The following is a 21,751-nucleotide window of genomic DNA, read 5'->3' as shown; positions in this document are numbered from 1 at the left end:
CAACTGGCCGCGGTGCCTCGGCATGCGGCTACTACGCTGCGGAGGCCATCGTCCGGCTAATGTGACGGCAAGGTGTGGCCCCGGGTTGCCTTGGGGTCCATTTCGAGGACGGTACGTACACATCAATGATACGTTATGGGCACGACGTCCTGGAGCTGTTAGGGCACATGGATGAAGCTCCATCCCCGCGGAGGTAGCCCGTCCACTCAGGGTTTTGTGTTACTCCCTCCCACTTGGAAGCAGGGTTGGGAGAACGGAGTGCCACGTAACCCCAACCCTAAAACACAGATCTCATTGGTGTGAGGGGAAGTTAGGAAAATCTTCCTGCGTATGGAGTGCTCCACAGTCGGTCGAACTAATAAAGGTGGCACGCGCCGGAACCCGTCTTTATATCGATACTAGAAACAAGCATAAGCATGGGATCAGTAACATGTTTGCATTTTCAAGTCGAAATGTCCTGTGCTTACTCCGTACTCTTGGTAGTGCCAGGACAGAAAGGCTCTGCTAACAACCTCCAGAACCCCAATCATGTTAATACAACCAGCCTGGGGGGGATGAAGCGACCAATTCCGCGTTGCAGCATGGCATATGCTCTCAAGTCTAACAGTGAGCATATGTATTCCACAGCGAATTCCTCAGGCCACAAGGACCAGAATCTACACGAGACCTCCTCGTAGCCGTGGCCTTGCCCGCCTCACCATGTGCTTCAAACTAGCAGCATTGCCACAAGACATATTTTCCAAGCAGAAGAAATGATTAAAGTCTTCAAAACCTTCCCCAAGGAGCTCTTCCGAGTAAATAACGGCGCGCACGTGCAACTGCGCGAATGGGCACTGAATCGCCCGGTATACGATGTTATCCTCAGTCACGGCTTAGTCCAGGCAAAGGCACTGAATCCATCCTCATACCGAGGTAAGCAGCCCAAGAGAATGAAATCTTGAACTCTGGCCATAATTGACCTCAGATAGCTCCAAATGGTGCTTCTCTGCGACCAAACTCACCCTATCAACAACAGTATCTTGTTTCCCGAATATTCAAGGGGTACGACATAATCGTGTACGCCATACCCAGAGGAGAGTCCCTACTTTTTCTCTTCTCCTTCGTCACATCACCACAACTTGGACATTATCGTACTAACTACAGCGTTTAGGGACCCCTGTGCCCGATGACTTGTTGCTCGTGCACGAGCGGTCCGATCATTTTTCGCTACAGCCGTCTAGAGACACATGACTATACAAGGTAACTATGCCGACCGTTCCCTCCCCTAAGGCTGTCTCGTTCAATTGAGACTTTGGCAGGGTTGAATGCCAGAATAACGGACTTTCTCATGGGCCATGCAACCTTGCGTACCAAGGAGCAGTGGCTGCAAGACTACCCGACGGCCACGGACTTTGGCCATGCCCAAGGCCGACTGAGCCGAAAATGACATACCTTGATGTTTTTGAAGGGTGCCATTTTACGACTTGGTAGAGGAGATATCGGGAGAATGAAATCGGACGGCCTGTGAAACTTGTGAACATATCATGTATTGGAGTCGCTGGACTCATTTCTAACATAATCTTTCCCCTCTCCTCTTTTGAGTCCCCTCCGTAGCAATCTATGAGATACAGGGAGAGAAGAAGACGAGAGCTTCACCACATACTCCCCGATGAATTTTTTCGATGCAAATCGTACATTTGACCGCATGTTTCGTTTCATCCGTCTCATCCGTCACATCCATCAAGACCCGTCCCATTCCGTGCATGACAGCTAGGACAAACAAAAGAAAAACGGCCACAAATAGTATTTAATATCTTCCCGTGTGCCGTAAGCAGCGCGAAATATGTGCGCCTACGCCCCGAATACCAAGTTTGTTTAAATGCGTATCTCCCCAACAATGAATCACCAGTGGCTTCTTTCTCAACCCCGAACAGCAGCTCCCAAAGCACCACCGGTAAACTGAGTGCCGCCAGCTTGCCTCTGAGTGTTGCCACCGGTGCGGGCACCACCGCGCCCAGAGCGTTGGCCGCCCCGCTGGCCACCACGGCCTCGGCCTCCTTGCCGCTCGAAGGCGTTGGATGTGCCTTGAGTCCGCTGCTCCAGAGTTCGTTCGTTGGTCTCGATAAGCGCGCTGGCCTTGTCGGACAGTGTGAGAGCCAAGGATTGCAGGCGGCTAAGCTCGACGCCCTTGCGGAAGATGACATTGTTGGTGACCTGGTCGAGAGAAGCGGCCAACTCCTCATGGCTGATCATTTTGCTGACAATGGCGGCGACCTTGGCAATGTCCAGCTCAAACATGGCGCTTACAGTGTCGAGAGCGAGAGTGTCGTAGAAGGGGGCGTATGTGAACAGGTAGGTACGGAGGCCTTCTTCCTGGATCTGCTTGGAAAGCATAGCCTTGATATCCTCGGCGTTGGGCATCAGCTCCCAAATCTTGATGCTGTGGATGAAAGTGGTTGACTTCTTCCACTCGCCAGCAGCAAGAGCCTTGGAGGCTTGCATGACGTGGTCTCTCGTGTTCTCAGGGGGGCCGGTGAAAATTTGTCTCTCGTGGTACTCGAGCATGCGTCTGTAGGTCTTGCTGATGACACGTTTCTTGACGTCGGGTGAAGATCCAGTCTGGGCTAGCAGGGGAATCTCTAGAAGCATGCTGCAGGTCAAGTACACACACTCGAGAAGTTCGAGGTTAATGTGCATGTGGAACGGTAGCTGGCGCTGCTTCTCTAGACGCTCCTGTTCAGGCGACACTTGGCTGTATCTCTGCATCATTACACCTTGAGCCAGCAGCTCCTTCTGGCGACCGCTGCCACAAATCTCCTGAAGGGTGTTCTGGGCGTCATAAACGAGTCCTTTGCGGAAGGCGCACAGACCAACCTGGACCAGAGTTCGGTTGTAAAGAATCTGGGTTAGGACGTCGAAGTTGGGAATGGTGTCCTGCAAGTGGGACATGAGCATCATGTCGCGGGCATTGTAGTACTCGCCATGCAGTGCGAGGAAGTAGACCTGGCATAACATGGCTCGGGCACGGATGATGCCGTCACTGTTGCTGAACAGGTAGTTGCAAAGAACGTTGACCAAATTGTTGGCGTCACTGGATTGGCTGCGGGGGGTGATGACAGAGTCGACCTTGTCACCAGCAGCCTTCCAGCAGTTCTCCTCGAATGTCTTGATGACTTGGGCAGGCTGCAGATGTGTCAGTGCGTTGCTTTTGATAAGAAAGGAAGGAAAAACAAAAGGCTGGGCCCTCAAGAGACCATGACTAACCTTGAAGTAGACATGCTCCAGTCGTCTCATGACGATTCTATTCACGCTGTCTTGGGGGATCTCGAGGGCAGGGTCCTTGCGCAAGTACTCATAGTACAGTTGGCCGCGGACGATGATGTTGTATAGGGCACCCTCATCTTGGAGACGTTCAATGTACTCAGAAGTATGAGGATCAATGCTTTGGAGGGATCGGACGAGCTCGTCATCCAATCTCTCAACATATGAGACGATGCTGCCAGCAACCTTGATATATTTCTCGCCAGGCTGAAGAGCAGGGGGCTTCTCATCATCATCCCACTCCTCAACATTCTCAACAACGACGTAGTCCTTGTTGTTCTCAAGAACAGTTAGAAGAGTAGACAGCTCCTTTTCTGCAGCCTTCCAGTGTTCCAAAGGCATCACATTGGATGTACCAGCGCTCAAATCGAATCTGGCAGACACGATAGCGAGCAGAACCCGAATCTGCTGGTAGGGAGTGTTGGCAATCTCGCCGAGCTTCTCCATCACCTTGATCTGCTCAACACGATCGGTGTTCTTCTTGCCACGAGTTTCCATAATGCCACGCAGGTGTTTGAAGATACTCTCTGGGGTATACTGGAGAGTACGACCACCCTTGCCAACGGTAGCAAAGCCATCGTCGCCAACTTCTTCGGGTTGCGCGGTCTCCTCCTGAAATCTGGCAACCTTCTTCGGCTTGACTGGCTCAGGCTCCTCATCTTCGGACTCCATGAAGCCATCCTTGTCTTCTCTGTAGGCATTCACCTCAGTCTGGTACTCCTTGCTGGTCTTCTTGATCTTTTGCTTGACGGCATTCAGGTTACGGGCCTGGATGGCGTTCATCTTCTTGGGTGTAACTTTTGCCTTGGCCAAAGCCTCGTTCATGAAATCCTCCAGCTCGGCGACGATTCGGATATAAGGCTTAGGGGTCTTGCCGCCATCTTGCATGCGGACAACCTGTCTGCTGAGTTTGTCGAATTCTGTTTACGAGACCAATATGTTAATGACACAATAATTTCTCATTTTTTTCCTCCTTCCTTCACCGTTTTTTCAAGGTCGGTCATGATGTTGACACCGCTTTCAGAATTCAAATGGCGGCTCCCAATTTCCTTGTGCTGAAACAATAAAAAGGGGGGAAAGGAGGAGAAGAAGATACAGCAGGGGGAGAAAAACCACGATTTTTAGAGACAACACTTCTACGTACCAGCAGAGATTAATGTCCAGTCACCGTTCTTCTGGCCGTTCTCAATCTGCTTGATGGAGGCGTCGAGTTCATCGCGCTGTTTGTCCTTGGCACTCTTCACTTTGGCTCGGACTTCCTCCTCTTCACTGTCGCTGTCTGAAGCGGCATCCCTCAAGAAACGGTTGGCACCACCGGCTTCATCGTCGCTTGAGGTCTCTTCGTCACTCATATCAGAGTCGTCCATGTCGTCGGAGTCGTCGGAATCATTCTGGCCGAGATCCTGCTCTTGCTCCTCCTCGGAGTAGAGCTCTTCCTCATCAGAGGAGCTGTCACTGGAGCTGTCCTCTCCACCACGGAAAAATCGAGACATGGCGGGCAAATATTTCTCTTGACGCTATTCCTCGGTGGATATTGTCGCCTCGGGACGATCGAGGGTTAAGATACGGATTCGTCGCGAGGTGCGATGCGCGGGGTTAGGAATCGAGCCTGCCTCGTGAGGGTCGAAAATTGATGATTTTTGGTGGGAGGTGGGGCGCGCAACTTGGGGCTTAGCGAAGACTCAAGAGTCGAAGACAAATGTGAAGTGGTTACGGCGTACAGTTTGCAGTGTTGCAGCTGCACGGTCCAAATCCGCCCCTCGTCGCTCATTTCTGTGTCCGGGAAATTTTGTGTGTGCTTATGTCAGCGACCGGCGGTTTAGTTTTTCCTGGCCAGCGGCCATGGTTGTCTGCTGGCCTTCATGGCTTCCATATTGTGTTGAGCGGCCCGCTGTCCGACCACTAAACGGCGAGCTATTAGCCGTTTTGCCCCCCTCGGGCTACAGCTCGGCTGATGGCGGGAGGCTCTGGAGGCCCTGGGCCAACTAGCACCAGTCAATTGCCTTGTTACCAAATACTAGTTATTGTTTGATTTCTCAGCAACACCAACATATCCTCAACTTCACAACTCATACATAGTACACAGAGGGGCCCCCCGGTTTCGCCCTTCAGTCATCGCCATGGCCAGCGTTGGCTGTGCAAATGGCGCATCGGCCGCAAGGTCGTTCATTCAAATCGCGAAGCGTGGTTACTCAACCGCCGCTGCGAGATCATCCGCTCCTCTAGAGTTTCTACTGCCCCAAACTGTCTCGACAACCGATTGCCGCGCTGCATTTCTCTTACGATCGACGAAAACTACCCGCCCAAGTCGCACAGGCCGTGCGTGCTTGCGAGGCACCCCGTTCAGCGGTGGTCTACGACAGTCGCAGAAGCGAACCTTCACGACGACTGCGTCTCGACAGGCCACAGTGTGTGTGCTTAACCCTCAAAAAGACGAAGATGGAAATGAAATGATGTTGGAAATTACCCCAAGAGCAGCAAAGGTTTGGCAATTGGTATTCGATTTTGCAAAAGGCGCTCATGCTAATGTTTTCTGCGGTGCAGCGCTTGTCACAAATAATGAAAAAGGACGACAATCCCAATCTCGCTCTTCGCATCCAGGTAGAAAGCGGGGGTTGTCACGGCTTTCAGTATCTAATGAGCCTAGTCACCATACCACCGAAAGACACGGCAGAATGGTCGACAGTTGTAAACGAAGACGACACCATCTTCCAATTCTCTGACGAAGCGGACACGGCAGGTTCATCTGAGCATGGACCTAGAATTATATTGGATGAACCGTCTCTGAACCTGCTAAAGGGGAGCAAGGTGGACTTTACCATGGAATTGATTGGGTCACAATTTAAGATTGTTGACAATCCGTATGCTACAAGTAGCTGTGGTTGCGGCACAAGCTTCGATATCAAGCTGTAGCATGCGCAAAATGAGCCTTCACGGTTAAACTAAAAGGTAGTTCCTACTAAACCAAGTGACATCTTATAGGATATATGAGTCGCAAGGGGGCGATAACCCCGTTATAAAAGGATAGAGCTACGAAAAGCACGAACCCGGGTTGGAGTACAATACAGTGCGCTCAGCTGTAAGGGTGACAGGAAGGACGATTATTCCTGCTCCCCTCATAAGATAACTACCTTAAAGAATTACATATTTTAGAACACACGCCTACTCTGAAAGCAACCACATTCATCTTGTACACTCTTACCTTCAGTGCCAAACAGACAACGTAGCGTGACGTAGGGATATGGGCATTTGCACGACTCGTCACAGATACATCCAAAGTCAATCACTTAAACACCTAAGGAAGATCACAACGTGGCATGCGGAACTCTAGTGTGTCATTCATCAAGGAATCAATTACCCTTACACCTTGCCATGTACGAAACGCCGAGCGACCATGCCGTTAAATAAAATTTCCCTTTGTCCATACCACACCAAACCCAGTCGTAAAAGCTAGGCCATTTTTTGCTACTATATCTAGTTCATCTGGCGGACGAGGGCGTTGATAGCCTCCTCACGGTTGCCAAGGTCACCGCCTTCAATGAAGTGCTTGAACTTGCGGGGACGGAAGCCACCGGTGGGGTTGGACAGCTTGAAGGGCCACAGGAAGTTGGAGGCCTGCTTGAAGTTGGGGCCGACGGAGTAGATCTCGTGGACGAGATCCTCCATGCACACAATGCCGTACTTGCCAAGGGACTCCTCAATAATGGCGTTATCGGTCAAAGCAATGCGCTGCTTGTTGACCTTGCCGTAACCACGCTTGTAGATGAGTTCCTTGATAGTCTTCAGGTTGGGGTAACCGTACGCAACCCAGGGCTCCACAATCTTCAACATCTCGGTGGTAGCCTTGGTGGCCTTAATGAAAACACCGTTGTTGATCTGGAGCAGACGGAGAAGCTGGAGGGTCTTGCGGGGCTTAGGAGGCATCTTGTTGATACCCTTGATACGGACGACGAAGATCAACTTGGCCTCAGCAGGGATGTAGGCAGAGTCGTTCTCCTTGGCAACGCGGTGCAGGCGGATCTTCTCACGTTCGGCATCGCGGTACTCCTTGACGTACTTCTCAGCGCGCTTGAAGATGACGCCACGCTTCTCCTTGTTGGCCTGATTGGGCAAGTTAGCCTTTGGTTCGCCACTGCGAATGCATAAAAAAGCAACGTTTGGTCAGGCGAATAATCAGACCCGAAAGAAGGTATAAAGATCAACAGCATTGACAAGTGTCTAGTTGATGGGTATGTTGTGCATCATGATGCCATGAAAATGCGGAGAGATAATACATACAGCCTTCTTCTTCTGGAGAGAGGCAGTGCGCTCGGCGCGGGCCTTCTCCTGAGACTTGCGCTTCTTGAGAAGCGTCTCGGGGACGAGGATCTGCTCCTTGGTAGGGACGGTACTACACAGAATCAGATTAGTACGAGGTCCGGCATACTCAAGGTATGGACAAGAGCGCCGGTGAGAGAACTGTAGCTGTAGCGCGACATTCTCTGCTTTGGCTGACTCGAATATGAATTTAATCGGTGAGATAGGATGGATCTCGGGTCAACAATTTCTCGCCAACCCAAGCTCCTCATTTCCTTCGCACTCATCCGACAACAACCCCAAACGAGACGTTCAGGAACAATGGTCGCAGGCAATTGTACAGGAAAACCCGCAATTTGTGCCTTTGAGCGACAATGAATTTAAGAGTGAAGAATTGACGCGCACATTCTTCATCTCCAACACCTCCTGCATCATCTCTCAGCCCGCAAGCAATATTCCAGCCTGAGTGACCAAGGGAGACACCAGAGAGAGATCGAGCTGGCAGTTTCCCACGATGTAGTGCTCAGTCAAAACTTAAGCCATCATGGACTACCCAGCAAGAGGACCACGAACAATCTGCAAGAGCACTCGGAACCGGGCTCGATGCCCATATCGTTCAAGGAGAATCAACATACGTGGCACCCATTTTTGCGACTGACTGTTTGGTGAAGTCGGTTAGTATTGGCGTGGATGGGAAAGAAAAAGGGCAGAAATGGAGAGTACCTAGGTAGCTTGGTCCTTTTTCTCTTTTCGAAGTGGAGCATGAAAAATTTGGGTGGAGATTTTCCCGCCAAAATTCGAAGATAGGGTTAGGTTTTTTGTGCCTCACGCACAAAATTCTAGTGTTTCTGCCGAGTCCCACCGCCCACTAACAGCCCGCCCTCTCCCGCACCCACACCACTCCAGCGCCAGTCATGATGTTGGAAGATTTGTTCTGTATTTCCAACTGCCAGTGTCGAGAAACCAGACGATTTCAAAATGGCTCCTCCGAAGAGAACCGCTGCACCTAAGGAGAACATCTCCCTGGGCCCCTCCGTCCGTGACGGTAGGTGTTTATCATTTGCAATCCATGCCGCCAAATGGCATAATTGCGTCGTTTGTTTGAAGTCCAGGAATCGGTCACTAAACCCAGTTATACAGGCGAGCTTGTCTTTGGCGTTGCTCGAATCTTCGCCTCTTTCAACGATACCTTCGTCCACGTCACCGATCTCAGGTTCGTCTCCCCCGAAACAGCTTAAGCGCCGAAGTAGAGCTCGTCATCGCGATTTGAAACAAGACGAAAAATAAAAGTCCGGCGCTGACAAGATGCGCAGTGGTCGCGAGACAATCACCCGTGTCACTGGTGGAATGAAGGTCAAGGCCGACCGTGACGAGTCTTCCCCCTACGCTGCCATGCTGGCTGCCCAGGATGTCGCGGCTCGATGCAAGGAGCTGGGCATCAACGCCCTTCACATCAAGATCCGTGCCACTGGTGGTATGTTTCTATTACCCCGCCATTGCTATTGAGGGCGTGAGAACAACTGCTAACGTGATACATGTAAAGGTAACGGTACCAAGACCCCCGGACCTGGCGCCCAGTCTGCTCTCCGTGCCCTTGCCCGTGCTGGCATGAAGATTGGCCGTATTGAGGACGTTACTCCTACTCCCTCTGACTCTACTCGCAGAAAGGGTGGTCGCCGTGGTCGTCGTCTCTGAGCGTCATCTCGAAGTTTGGAATGGCTTGGTTTGGACTGGAGTTTCGCTATCTGGTTTCTCTTTGGCGTTGAGAAAAACGAGGGGAACGGCCATAGTGCCTGGTCCCCATTCTACTGTGCTCTGTCACATCCGATTAGCGGGTGTTTTGGCGAGCTGCTAGGTAGACGGATATGAATTCGCCTCCCGAAGCAGGCCCATGAAACAGTACTCCCAATCCGAGACCTTGTTTTCAACGTGTTGTGATATGTGTGATGACTATGCTCAACCGAAACGCATTGTGAAATGATATTCTCATCAGCTAGCTGTGGCGTCAAGTGTATTACGCTTCTGTAAAATTCCAACTCCCCATGTTCGTTACAAATACATGCGAAATGCTAACTTTACTTCCAGTTGAGTTCACTATTCAACTCCTGGCCTCAAAGACCACATTCCTCTTCCTGTACCGCCAGTTTTGTTCAAAATGGCCACTCTATCAAGGGCGGTCTTGAACTCGTCGCTCTGTTTCTTCCCTGGACAATAAGGATTGAAGTGATCCACCAGCATCTTGCTTGGTACTCGTCCACCTTGTCTGTTTATGAAAGCTTTGATCATTGTGACAAAGTCTTTAGCCTTCAAGTTCTTGTCAAGTCCGGGTGTTCCCGATCGGGAACTACTACCACTGCCGCCATCCAAGCCCTGCCGGTTCGCCAAGTTACTCATAATACCGGCCGAACTTGGGCCTCCGCGCCGTCTATTCCCACCAGGTCTCCCTCCAGATCCAACTTCGCCGGTCCATGTAACTGTTCCGATTGGTACACGACGAGCCTCTTGAGCGGCATGTCGCAAGTGAGCGGCAGCTTCACGCGCCACCTGGTTGGCTTCCTGACGCAGCACACCGATATCTGCTCTCGCCTTTTGTGGGCCATTGACAATTTGTTCATGATCATATGCGCTATTCACGGAGCGCGAAAAAATGCCTTCCAACATGCGTCTTTCGTCATGGGCAGAATCGTCTTCTTGAAAGTCCTCCATGGCTGCAACAATACTCATTTTTGAAAGCTCCTCTTGCTCAACATCTCCTTCCTTGTGCCCAACGCTGGTGATTGGTGCCAAGCGTTGCCTTGCAACAGCTTCCCCGTCAGTGTTGGCTGATATGTCAACCTCAGCTCCTTTGAACACGTCGCTTCGTTGAGCAGCAGCCTGGTCGCCAGCATTGTACGAGAACAAGTCATACAAATCCGACAAATCATATGAGCTTCGCTGCTTGGGATCTTTGAGCACTTTGTTTGTCATAAACTGCTTGAAAATTTGCCTGTGGTAGATTTTCTCCTCAATCGTACCTTCCGTCATGAGTCGATAAATCTTGACTGGTTTGTTCTGCCCCAATCTCCAAGCTCGTTCTCGAGCTTGTAGATCTGTAGACGGGTTCCAATCAGGATCAAAGATAATAATGCGGTCAGCACCTGTAAGATTTGTTCCCAGACCGCCAGTTCTGGTTGTCATAAGAAAGACATGAATGGATAGGTCGGCGTTGAATCTATCAATCATTGGTTGTCGTTGATCGACTGGTGTTTCTCCATCCAAACGTAAGTAGCTTATATTGCATTCGCGCATGCATTTCTCAATAATGTTGAGCATCAATTTACCTTGTGAGAAGAGCAGTGTCTTGTGGCCCTTTGGTATCATGACCTTTTGAAGCAGGTCCTTGGTGAGCTCCAACTTAGCTGAGAGCTTTGGGCTTCCAAAATTGTAGCCGATCTTGCTTCCAAGGCTCTTGTCCAACAAGTCTGGGTGGTTGCAAATTTTTCGCAGGATGTCGATTCCGTACAGTGATTGGCGCCGTCTGTTTAAAATGGCTGATACCTCATCTGAACCAAGAAATGTTTCGTACGCCTTGCGTTGCCCTTCGGTCAGCTTGCAAAACAAAACCTGTTCCGTCTTTTCAGGCAAATCCGCTGCTACATCAATCTTCAACCGCTGAAGCAAGTATTCACCGATGGTCTCTTTGAGTGCCTCGGCACACTTTTCGGCTGTCATGACTTGAAGGTTCGATGCATTGGCATAACCTCCCTGCCGAATCGGTATTTCAAATTGTGTCCGGAAATTGACCAGAGTTCCTAATCGCATTGGGTATATGAAGTCAAACAGGGACCAGAGTTCGGTCAGGTTATTTTGCACGGGTGTGCCGGACAATATCACTCGGTTTGGAGTGTTTAATTCCTTGCAAGTAACTGTTATTTCGGCGTTGGGGTTTCGAATCTTGTGCCCTTCGTCCAGAACAGCATAGCCCCATTCCACTGGAAGCAACTCATCTGCATAGGTCTGTAGGCCTGTGTAAGTTGTGACAAGAACGTGACCTTTGTCCACAACTCTTCTGACTATCCTTCTCGCCGCATTCAAGGACCTATTTGCAACTGGGCGGTAGTGTTCGACGTCGTACTCATCCTCAAACCGAGGATTCATCATGCCACTTCCCGATGAATGCAAAATCGATACTCTCAAAGGAGGCCACCAGCGATGAAATTCGCTTACCCATTGCCGCAACAAGGTAGCCGGCGCAACCACAATAACTGGACGCTCGAGCATTTTGCTGTGATGCAAGGCAGCGATGAACGCAATCAACTGCACGGTTTTACCCAGGCCCATTTCGTCGCCAATGATTCCTCCAACATTCTGCTTGTATAACTCTGCTAGCCACTGGACGCCAGTTTTCTGGTATCCGAATAAGGATGGGTGAATATCACCAGGTAACTTGAGTTCGTCATTGATGTAATGATCGGCATAGTCTGGTGATGGTTTCAGCCACTCGTCCTCGTCCTCATCACTTTCTGCTGAAGTGTGCTCATTGTCCGCCGTTTGCCGACGAGCCCGCCTTGCTCTACTTCGCCTCAAAATCCAATCTTTCAGTCTTCGTCTGTAGTGTGTTTCGTTGCCATCATCAAGTTTGCTGAGATCAACTTCTTCCTGCTCTTGTGCTCTGAGTTTGGCCTTCTGCTTGCGATCTTCTCGTCGAATAAGATCGTCTTCATTCCCCTGTTGCCAAACTGTGGAATCAGCAGATTCTGACCCCGACGGATGGTCTGGCTCGAAATCTGCTGACGAACTACGCTCCCGTTCTTTCCGTCTCTTCTTTCTTGGCCGCAGTGAGAACTCACTCTCTACGGTGTATTCGGACGGCTTTAGATCCTTTACAACGACGTCATCAACGAACCCTGGACGCCGCAGCAGCTGGTGTGAAGTCGGCCCTTCAGCCTCTTGGTCATATTGCTCTGCGGCAGCCTCTTCTTCTGCCTCCAATATGGTGTCGGCCAGTTGGCCAGCTATTCCTTCCGGGCGGGTTCCTCCCACCTTAGCAAACGGGGTGATTTTTCCTGTTCGAATAAGATACTCTCGGTGGCTTTCGCCAGCAAGCCTCTTGGACTTGGAATGAGGGCCAGTGTCTAACTGGTTCTCTTGGTGTCGTTTATCAATCCGTGCTTGAAAATCTGCAATGTCGCTAGTGATTTGGCCGAGTTCCTCTTCCAGCTTTGCAATCTCTTTTTGCACGTTGCGCGATTGATACGGATTACCAGCAACTCTCTCTGAGCGCCTCTTCTCTTTGTCCAGCTGAGACTGTAGTCTTTGTCTTGTGGCATCTAGCTTGGCCATACGATTCTGGTCTTTCTTGTCCTCGGCTTCCATCAGTGCTGCGCTCGCCTGAATGGTAATATCTCGCTCCAAATCATCCTGATCTCTTACGGTTCCCGTCAAATTTTTCAAAGCATCTTCTTCAGTCATGACCTCTGACTCAGGTCTCTGAGCCGTCTGTTCGGTATGCATTGCTTCCTGGGCGGCTGCGATCATCTTCTCGACCAGGTGTTCACCTCCTTCGCCACCAGCGCTCTGGTCTTTTTCCCAGTCGCGATCCATGTTAACCAATTAGAGAGGGCCCGGAGGCAGTCTGTTGCATTATCGTCGAATTTTTTTGAAGGCTTTTCAGAAGAATTCCTCTTTGCATCATAGTCTATATCATTAACACCGCTGGTAACGGTTCACAAAGGATCCCAGTCATTTAAGGGCTGGAGCTGGGAGCCGTCGAGATGAAACCATGACTTTCGGGCTGGACTTTCATGGTTCTCTCGCAAACAGTAGATGCGGTCTCCCAGCGACTTCCTAATGACTGCTAGTCAAGACGGCACAGCAGGAATGGTGATGATGGAAATGTCAAGTGTATCTGGCACGACCATTATAAATCGTGAATGGAGTGCACTGTGCAGGGGTGGCAAAAAGCATGTGGTGATTGGTCAGCCTAGTGGGGCCCCTTCCCAGGTCGGCTCTTGTTTCCACTGTCCTTTCTACATGAACACACGGATTACTTTATAACTACCCTATAGCAATGGCCGAGTGCAACGCGTTTTCACAAATTGTGCGATCTGATGATGCTGATGCAGTTATATGTTATGTATTTTGTTGTTTTATTAAAAATCCGACGAGCTGATGATAGTTCTCCGTGCTAGACTCCCTCTACCAAATCCACCCCCATCTATCCAATCCGTGTAGGCGAACAAACCATACATACAATCACTTTTTGAGTAAAACTGCCATATTCGTTTCCATCCTTTTCATGATCACAGACATGTGGCTCCCAAAATGTCTATAGACAAACACTGCCGCTCCATACTACTCCAAAACCCAAAGCTAGTCTTCGCCCGGAAATGCGAGCCCGCCGCTCGTTATATGCCGCCCACCTTTGGCAGTATCTCGTTTTTGCGCGGAGAGTTGGCTTCATGGATGTGACGAGCACAAACTTCTCTGTACTGAGAAGAGAGGCCCAGCTCTTCTAACCAACTCTCCCAGCCCACTGCTTGCGCTCTAGTTCCCAGTTCATACAATCGTTCAAAGCTTGCAGAGAACGCTTCGTCGGGCTCAACACAGATTTGGAAAATCTTCTGCATCAATTTCACCCAAAAGGCAGGCCATTCGGGGTCAAACGAGCTCTGGGGGTATCGAAATTCCACAGTTCCCAGGAGAGTAATTGCAATGCCACATCGATGTGGCATATTCGTCCCAGACGTCCCCGATTTCAGGTCTTCCCGGAGGCTGTCTATTGTCTTTGCTGCAAATAAGAACTCCATGAATCGAAAGGCATCGGGTTCGTTTGGAGACCTGTTCTGCAGCTTAGATCGGAAGCCATGAATGGTCTGTATGAAGCCTCCGCAAGACGATGCCGTCTCTGTCTTATTACCCTTGCTCTTCTTCCCAAGGATTGACATGCTGCCGATGGGTTCTACAGAAGGTGAATTGCGTCGAAGGGGATGACAAATTTTCTGAATGAATGGCTCTTCAAGTAGGCGAATCACAGCGATCACCTTCTTGGCCAGTTGGAGATCTATTGATCCCGACGAAGGGCTGCCGTGGATATGCAGACCACAATCTGAGGTAAGGCTGATCAGAAGGCTGTTACTCAGCGCCTCCAATACCCTTTTCAAAGTTGGTAGTCCAGCATCTATCTCCTTCTGGTCTGAGATGACTGGCGAGCTTATTTCCATTCCATTCCAAGAATGATCCGTTGGAGGACGCTCGTTGCTCCTATTGGGGATATGTTCGTCGGCCACGAACCAGTACCGGAACTGATCTTGTTGACCCAGGTGATATTGTTGACCCGGGAAGTTCTCCTTGGCTAACTCTTTGTTCCATACCCGGCACACATCACCGGTTCCAGCTTTTCTAAGGGGATGTTCAGGGTCTTCAAGGTTGCCTGTGTGTGTGATATAAGTGCCGTTGCTATCCTTCACCAGATCCCCTTCAGGAGTTTTGGTCAAAGGATCTTGAAGATCGCCTGGGTTGATGCGACAGGCGACCGGAAGGTTGCAGTTTGTCAAGGCCTCGCATACTTTCAAAGAATCCAGACTCGCAGGGTACGTGTCATAAATATCGTGGTAGCCTTCCGAGTCGGGCCAACGATCGTCGCCGGATAAGCGTGGGTGTAGGATGGCAGAAGGTGGCCTTCCAGCCAGCATAAATTCAATCTCTATACCGAAATTCTTTGCCATCCTCTGCCGTAACAAAGTTCAGGAAGAAGGTAAAAAAAAAAGTCGGACTTGTGCTATTGCAAACAGGTGTTGTGTCGTCGAGGGAGGGAGACTGATGGGCATCTTCCAGTCGGTATGCTGCGGCAACATCATGCTTTAAATATTGAGTCGAGGGCATTGTTCATTGCTCAACGTCATCTGTGATAGTGGGAGTGCTACTCCATTCATGAATGATGTCGAGTTTAGGAGAAGTATGATGGATATTACTGCTAAAGTGTGTAACAGGGTGAGGTAGTACAACCGAGCGAGGCAAAGTATTTGGGTGCTAATAACAGCTAGGTAGCCACCAGTTAGGCAGATATAGAGAATGGTACTCATGTTCAGTTCCTACTTGCTCCATGTCCCTTCCATTGGTATAGATTTCCTACATTGTTCTAGCTACAGAGCATTCACTGAGTTCAAGATGGATGTCTCGTGTCTTCACATGCTAGGCTATCTTTACGCCTGAGTAGTTATTTTTAGTCCATTGATGTATTTGAAATTTGAGGGGTGAGATGACACTTCTGGAGTAGAATGAAGGGAATCTATTGCCCTTGTTCAATGCTCGTTCTTGGTAGAGCACGATGGGTTGTGGGAACAGTTCAAGTGCGAGGAAGGGGAGAAGAAAGGATGGTGACACATGGAACTGGTTGCATATCCATAAAAGTCGAAAGTAATGTGTCATTTTGCGGCGAACAGAAGTTGAATGTCGGAGCAGGACGAGCACTTATCATTTCACACAAAGTCATCACGTCAGATGGCGCCGGGGTTGGCCTGCTCAACAGCAAACATGGAGCTTCACAGATGGACCGGTAATAGCAGCATTGTCAGACCACTAATGAGACATTTAAGCCATCGAGCTCCTTCTTTTTGTCTATTCACAGGCTCATGTATGCTAGGTGGTGGTGAGATTGTCCAGGATGCGAGGTCCAGAGCATGCGGTGGAAGAGCCGCCGAGTCTATGATTGTTTGCGACGTCGGAATTCAATATTGGGTCTGGCCTCGACTAGGCCGAAAAAGAAGCGCACAAGCGCACCATTGCCCGTGCTGAGACGCACCGCAACACGCGGCGCGCCTATCAAATCATTTCGCGTCGTCGCCGCCGCCGCCGCCGCCGCCGCCAAGGAGCCCGGTTGAACTGACAGCTTCAATGCTCCCACTCTTGACCACCTTTTCACCTTTTCTATCATCGCCAGAGCCCATGCTACGAGCGCCGCCGACATGCACATCATAAAGCCCTCGTGGCTGAGTCACAGCGGTGAGCAGAAAGACTTCGAGGTGTATAGCTGTCATATTTCTCCCGATGGCAAACGACTCGCGACCGCCGGTGGTGATGGCCACGTTCGAGTCTGGTCGACCGACGCCATCTACAATGCGAAAGACGCCAGCTACACGAAGCCGCGCCAGCTCTGCCACATGAGCCATCATTTGGGAACAATTCACTCTGTGCGGTTTTCCCCCAATGGACGGTACTTGGCCAGCGGTGCCGACGACAAGCTCATTTGCGTATACCACCTGGACAAGGGAGCGCCTGCGATAGCCTTTGGGAACAACGACCCGCCGCCCGCGGAAAACTGGAAGACGTACAAACGACTCATTGGCCACGAAAACGATGTTCAGGATTTGGCCTGGTCGCCGGACTCGTCCTTGCTGGTGTCGGTCGGGCTCGACTCCAAGGTCGTTGTTTGGTCTGGCTATACCTTCGAGAAGCTCAAGGCCATCCCGGCGCATCAGAGCCATGTCAAGGGCATCACGTTTGACCCTGCCAACAAGTTCTTTGCGACGGCAAGCGACGACCGAACCATTAAAATTTTCCGTTATACGCCCCCGGCCCCAAATTCTACACAACACGACATGATCAGCAACTTTGTTCTCGAGACGACAATCAGTGCACCATTCAAGAGCTCGCCTCTAACCACCTACTTTCGGCGGTGCTCATGGTCCCCTGACGGTAATCACATCGCCGCCGCCAATGCCGTAAACGGTCCCGTCAGCTCAGTCGCCATCATCGAGCGCACCCGGTGGGACAGCGAGATCAACTTGATCGGCCACGAAGCGCCAACCGAAGTCTGCATGTTCTCCCCACGACTCTTCCACACGGTCAAGCCAGACGAAAATACCACGTCGAATGGAAGTTCTAATCAATTGCTCGTCACCGTCGCCGCCACTGCCGGTCAAGACAAGACCCTTTGCATATGGAACACGAATACATCGAGGCCCGTTGTCGTTCTTCAAGATCTCAGCAGCAAATCGATATCTGATTTATCATGGGCTCCCGATGGCCAGACGCTTTTCGCGTCCAGCCTAGATGGTGGTGTTGTGGTCGTCAAGTTTGAGGAAGGAGAGCTCGGTTGGGTCGCTCAAACCGAGGAAAACGTCAGGGCTTTGCAGAAATATGGTGCATCTCGCAAAGGGATGGGAATGCCCGAGGACGTGGATGGCCTGTTGCTGGAGACGCACAGCAAAGCTGGGGAGTCTAGAGCCGTCGAGTCGAGGATGGGCGCGCTCATGGGTGACCTGCCATCAGATACACCAAAGGAGTCTACACCGGCTCCAAACGGTACGAAAGCTGGATTGGAGAAGCACACTACTGCTACAAATGGCGGGCCCGAGCCTGCCAAAAGCCCTGGGGAGGAGCAAGAGGACAAGACTGAGGGCAAGACTGAGGACAAGACTGAGGGCAAGACTGAGGACAAGACTGAGGGCAAGACTGAGGGCAAGACTGAGGGCAAGACTGAGGACAAGACTGAGGACAAGATCGAGGACAAGACTGAGGACAAGACTGCAGACAAGACCGCAGACCGCGTCAAAGAGTTGAAATCACGAGTCACAATTGGCAAGGACGGCAAGAAACGTGTTGCGCCACTTCTTGTTTCGTCGTCCGGTACTGGTCAGTCCTCGTTGCCCCAGACACAGCTAGTTGGCTCAACAGCAACCAAGACCACGCAGAATGATACCCCACAAACCATTTTAGATCTCAGCAAGCCGTTCGACGGACTACCCAAAGGTGGCATCGCTTCCATGCTCCTGGGAAATAAGAGAAAATCTGTTCCCGGAGAGGCCGATGAGGATGAAGAAGGCCCTGCGGCCAGGCGAGCTGCAATAGGCCCTTTGCCAATAGTTACTAACGGCATTGATGGCGTAGAGCCTGCTGCTCTTACTCTAGTGCAGAATGGAGTGGTCCCTACACCCGAGTTTCTGCGTCCAGCAGTCTTGAATCCATCAATATCATTTTCCCAAGTGAGGTTGGCAGTCCCTCGGATTCGATCACATATTCTCCGTCCAATGGATCGGGGGGTGTTACAACCGGATAGCACTTTCGAAGATGCATCCAAGGCCCCGGAGAGTATCATCATGGAAGCCAAAAACGACACGAATCCACGGGATCCATCGCACGTCATGGTCACGAAAAGAGGAAAGTTGCTATGGCAGGAGTTTCTTCCCCGAGCCGTTATCCTGGTGACTGCCAACAGGAACTTTTGGGCGGCAGCCTGTGAGGACGGGTCTATCCACGTATGGACTCCCGCCGGTAGGCGTTTGCTGAACCCTATCATACTCGAATCCCAACCAGTTATTCTGGAATGTCGAGAACATTGGCTGTTATGCATAACTGCCGTTGGATTGGCGCATGTCTGGGACTTGAAAATGCAAGCTTCACCGCATCCTCCAGTGTCACTTGGACCAATCCTCGATGTGGCCACCACGTCGTTGAATCAGCACACCGCGAGCCCTGGGCCGGGGGTCACCTCTGCTCATTTGAACACAAACGGATACATTGTCGTGACACTTACGAACGGTGATGGATTCTACTATGCTCGGGAAATGTACACCTGGCAGCGGCTGAGCGAAGCCTGGTGGGCAGTTGGGTCTCAGTACTGGAACTCGAATGATTCTTCAATAACCGCATTACAATCAACAGCTGTTGGGTCTACTTCCGCGGAGAGTGGAGACGAGAGCACGGCTGCTACCGTCTCTTCTGGTATTATACCATTCCTGGAGCGTCACACGACGAACGAGTTTCTCCTCAAGGGTCGTGCGTATGCTCTGCAGCGCATGATCAAGACTGTCATGCAGCGGAAAGAAAGTGAAGATTTGGAAAGCACCATCAGCATTGCCCATCTGGAAAATCGTATTGCTGGCGCATTGCAACTCGGAGCCAAAGAAGAATTTCGCCTGTATCTGTTCATGTATGCCAAGCGCCTGGGAGCAGAGGGGACCCGGCCCAAGGTTGAGGAGCTTCTTAATAGTCTAATGGGAGGTATTCTGCGGGAAAAGCACGACGAAAAGCAGCAAGGCAAGGGATGGTACGGCCTCGATGACGAGATTTGTGGTTGGAATCGCAAGGAACTTATCAGGGGGGTCGTTTTGATTCTTGGTAAGTTGGGCTTGTCCCATCAGTTGTGAGTATTATGTGCTGTGTCTAACAAGATCCATAGGCAAATATCGCGAGTTGCAACGGTTGACATCACAGTACGCACGGGTCCTTGACCTTAGCCTGGAAGGCGGCGCCGTGGACGTTGACAACATGGACGTAGAGGCTTAGCCGGCCCTTGGATCTTTGGAGCGTTGATCAACTGTAGAATGACGGCACGGTGGGCCGTGCTTTTGTAAACTTACTTTTTTGAACCGGCACCGGATGCGACTGGGATTGTATTTTTGGTTGTTTTGAAGATTTGGGAAGCAAAGATTACCCACGTTCTGGCGTTTGGAGGACAGGGCTGAGTGACTGGACCTGCAGGCGACGGACAGACTAGTGTCTACATGAGATGAATACATTATTCATCGCTATTTTATCGGTGCCTGCCGATCTTTTGCCTGTGATCGGAATTCTTACTCGAATTCTCTAATATCATCAGCAGTCGCGGCGTAGTTGACGGCAGCACGGGCTCAGGTGTCACAAAAGAGTGAGAGCCGATGGTTTTTGAATAATTATCCAAAAGGATCCCGTACCTCATGCCAACTGACCTACGCCATACTTGTCTGATATTCGAATGTCTGTTGGTGAATCACGGCGGCCGTTCGTCAGCCATGGATGAATGCAAAGACGAGAACGACTGTCGATTGGCAATAGTCCTCGGCTGGCAGCCCTCAGGCAGGTTATCCTCACGGCTTTACCTGCCAACTGCCTGCCAGCTGCTTGCCAGCTGCCTGCCTAGCTCATCGCAGTTATCTGCAAGCCCATGTCTGGGATCCATTTATCCACTTGCTGCCTGCGAACTTCATCTTCGGCTTGAGTTTCTACTCCTCTTCTACATCTTCTCTTCAAAACCATCCACCTTTTTCCTTCGACGTCGACAGCCACCATCGAAGAGACGCCTCCGAGAGCTGCTAGTCGATTCCTTTTCTTCTCGTTTCTTCTACCCGCCTTCATTCTTTCGCCTGACCCTTTCTGCTCCTTTCCTCTGCCCCCCTTATTTCTTTACGCACCCATAGGCCGCCGTCTCTCGTAACAATTTTCCTTACTTTCAGCTCGTATCGCAGGATGACGAACTGGAAACAATGTATTCCCTTGCCACCCAGCTTCGTATGGCTCGCTAAATTGTCACGGTTATGGCTCCTCGTTTGGCTCTCCTCACATGTTCACAGTCTCTATCCACCGATTACTCGCGCCGATGATGTTACTCCAAGAGCCGCCCTCGTAACTCTGGCCTATGAATCTGACCTTGAACCTTTGCTTTCGTCAATGCATCAGCTAGAGGATGCCTTCAATAGCCGATACAATTACGACTGGGTGTTTTTCAGCACAGCGCCTTTGAGCGAGGAGTTTCGTCGTTTGACATCGAACGCAACCACAGCTACATGTGTTTATGAAGTCGTTCACCAGGGTGGTGTCCCTTTGCGTCACTGGGAGAAAAAGGACCCCATCAGCCAAAATCAGCCATCACAAACTTCTCAGGGAGCTGCTTCACCAACTCGTGGCGACACATTCGAACCATTACAGACCTTCCGTCAGCTGCAGCGATGGAACAATGGACCCTTTGCGAAAGAGAAGCGGCTTCAGACATATGACTGGTTTTGGAGGATTGAGCCAGGAGTAAGTCTTCATCCACCAAACTATGATGGATTGTGTTCCTTTTTCTTGTTTCGAAACTCTGACTTGGTCTATAGGCTCAGTTCACACATGACATTGGATTTGACATTTTTCGTTTCATGAGAGATCACAACATTGCGTACGGATCCAACAAGGCCAATTTTGCACCACTTCAGCGGTCAATGCTTTCACAACAGGTCAAAAGATTTTTGGAAAAGCATTCTGATCTGTTGCACGCAGAAGCAGATGTAGCCTGGCTACTGGGGCTTTCTGATAACCGTCATAGCCACCGTGGTTCACTCAAAAGCTCAGAGTCGAATTCCGATGCCACACAGATTGTAAGTGGTAACTTTGGCAAGGACTAGGGGTCCCGGAGCTTTGGTTCCATTGACATAACGAA

The 21,751-nt window shown here is 50.7% G+C and overlaps 9 protein-coding genes across 9 annotated transcripts; 5 read left to right on the top strand and 4 right to left on the bottom strand.

Annotated features, from left to right (window-relative positions):
* Nucleotides 1-752: 752 nt before the first annotated feature.
* On the top strand, nucleotides 753-1,150 carry J3458_000257 (uncharacterized protein; the record flags this gene model as incomplete). Its single annotated transcript, XM_066116034.1, has 2 exons — nucleotides 753-912; nucleotides 969-1,150. 2 exons carry the CDS (start codon nucleotides 753-755, stop codon nucleotides 1,148-1,150), a joined length of 342 nt encoding a protein of 113 aa, XP_065977915.1.
* A 391-nt stretch (nucleotides 1,151-1,541) lies between these two features.
* NIP1_1 (Translation initiation factor 3 subunit c) lies at nucleotides 1,542-5,008 on the bottom strand. Its single transcript, XM_066116033.1, has 2 exons — nucleotides 3,244-5,008; nucleotides 1,542-3,162 (listed from the first exon to the last, which is right to left on the bottom strand). The coding sequence occupies exons 1-2, from the start codon at nucleotides 4,186-4,188 to the stop codon at nucleotides 1,900-1,902; spliced, it is 2,208 nt and encodes a 735-aa protein (XP_065977914.1). The 5' UTR covers nucleotides 4,189-5,008; the 3' UTR covers nucleotides 1,542-1,899.
* A 225-nt stretch (nucleotides 5,009-5,233) lies between these two features.
* Nucleotides 5,234-6,617, top strand: ISA2_1 ([4Fe-4S] proteins maturation). Its single transcript, XM_066116032.1, has 2 exons — nucleotides 5,234-5,783; nucleotides 5,845-6,617. The coding sequence occupies exons 1-2, from the start codon at nucleotides 5,421-5,423 to the stop codon at nucleotides 6,211-6,213; spliced, it is 732 nt and encodes a 243-aa protein (XP_065977913.1). The 5' UTR covers nucleotides 5,234-5,420; the 3' UTR covers nucleotides 6,214-6,617.
* Nucleotides 6,615-8,322, bottom strand: RPL7_1 (60S ribosomal protein uL30). The gene is made up of 3 exons (XM_007816148.2): nucleotides 8,232-8,322; nucleotides 7,579-7,690; nucleotides 6,615-7,401 (listed from the first exon to the last, which is right to left on the bottom strand). Exons 1-3 carry the CDS (start codon nucleotides 8,240-8,242, stop codon nucleotides 6,775-6,777), a joined length of 750 nt encoding a protein of 249 aa, XP_007814339.1. The 5' UTR covers nucleotides 8,243-8,322; the 3' UTR covers nucleotides 6,615-6,774.
* A 252-nt stretch (nucleotides 8,323-8,574) lies between these two features.
* Nucleotides 8,575-9,291, top strand: RPS14B_1 (40S ribosomal protein uS11; the record flags this gene model as incomplete). Its single annotated transcript, XM_007816147.1, has 4 exons — nucleotides 8,575-8,641; nucleotides 8,737-8,809; nucleotides 8,910-9,070; nucleotides 9,140-9,291. 4 exons carry the CDS (start codon nucleotides 8,575-8,577, stop codon nucleotides 9,289-9,291), a joined length of 453 nt encoding a protein of 150 aa, XP_007814338.1.
* A 399-nt stretch (nucleotides 9,292-9,690) lies between these two features.
* rhp26_1 (DNA repair protein rhp26) lies at nucleotides 9,691-13,459 on the bottom strand (the record flags this gene model as incomplete). Its single annotated transcript, XM_007816146.2, has 1 exon — nucleotides 9,691-13,459. The coding sequence occupies exon 1, from the start codon at nucleotides 13,177-13,179 to the stop codon at nucleotides 9,691-9,693; it is 3,489 nt and encodes a 1,162-aa protein (XP_007814337.2). The 5' UTR covers nucleotides 13,180-13,459.
* A 523-nt stretch (nucleotides 13,460-13,982) lies between these two features.
* J3458_000251 (uncharacterized protein) lies at nucleotides 13,983-15,302 on the bottom strand (the record flags this gene model as incomplete). Its single annotated transcript, XM_007816145.2, has 1 exon — nucleotides 13,983-15,302. One exon carries the CDS (start codon nucleotides 15,300-15,302, stop codon nucleotides 13,983-13,985), a length of 1,320 nt encoding a protein of 439 aa, XP_007814336.2.
* A 1,239-nt stretch (nucleotides 15,303-16,541) lies between these two features.
* On the top strand, nucleotides 16,542-19,724 carry HIR1_1 (HIR complex subunit; the record flags this gene model as incomplete). The annotated part of the gene is made up of 1 exon (XM_066116031.1): nucleotides 16,542-19,724. One exon carries the CDS (start codon nucleotides 16,542-16,544, stop codon nucleotides 19,722-19,724), a length of 3,183 nt encoding a protein of 1,060 aa, XP_065977912.1.
* A 1,078-nt stretch (nucleotides 19,725-20,802) lies between these two features.
* J3458_000249 (uncharacterized protein) lies at nucleotides 20,803-21,716 on the top strand (the record flags this gene model as incomplete). Its single annotated transcript, XM_007816143.1, has 2 exons — nucleotides 20,803-21,354; nucleotides 21,429-21,716. The coding sequence occupies 2 exons, from the start codon at nucleotides 20,803-20,805 to the stop codon at nucleotides 21,714-21,716; spliced, it is 840 nt and encodes a 279-aa protein (XP_007814334.1).
* Between the last annotated feature and the right edge of the window lie 35 nt (nucleotides 21,717-21,751).

The sequence above is a fragment of the Metarhizium acridum genome (genome assembly GCF_019434415.1).
Source record: "Metarhizium acridum strain ARSEF 324 chromosome Unknown scaffold_1, whole genome shotgun sequence".
NCBI lineage: Eukaryota > Fungi > Ascomycota > Sordariomycetes > Hypocreales > Clavicipitaceae > Metarhizium > Metarhizium acridum.
The sequence above is the reverse complement of the archived record's forward strand: the minus strand, read 5'-3'. Positions and strand labels throughout refer to the sequence as shown.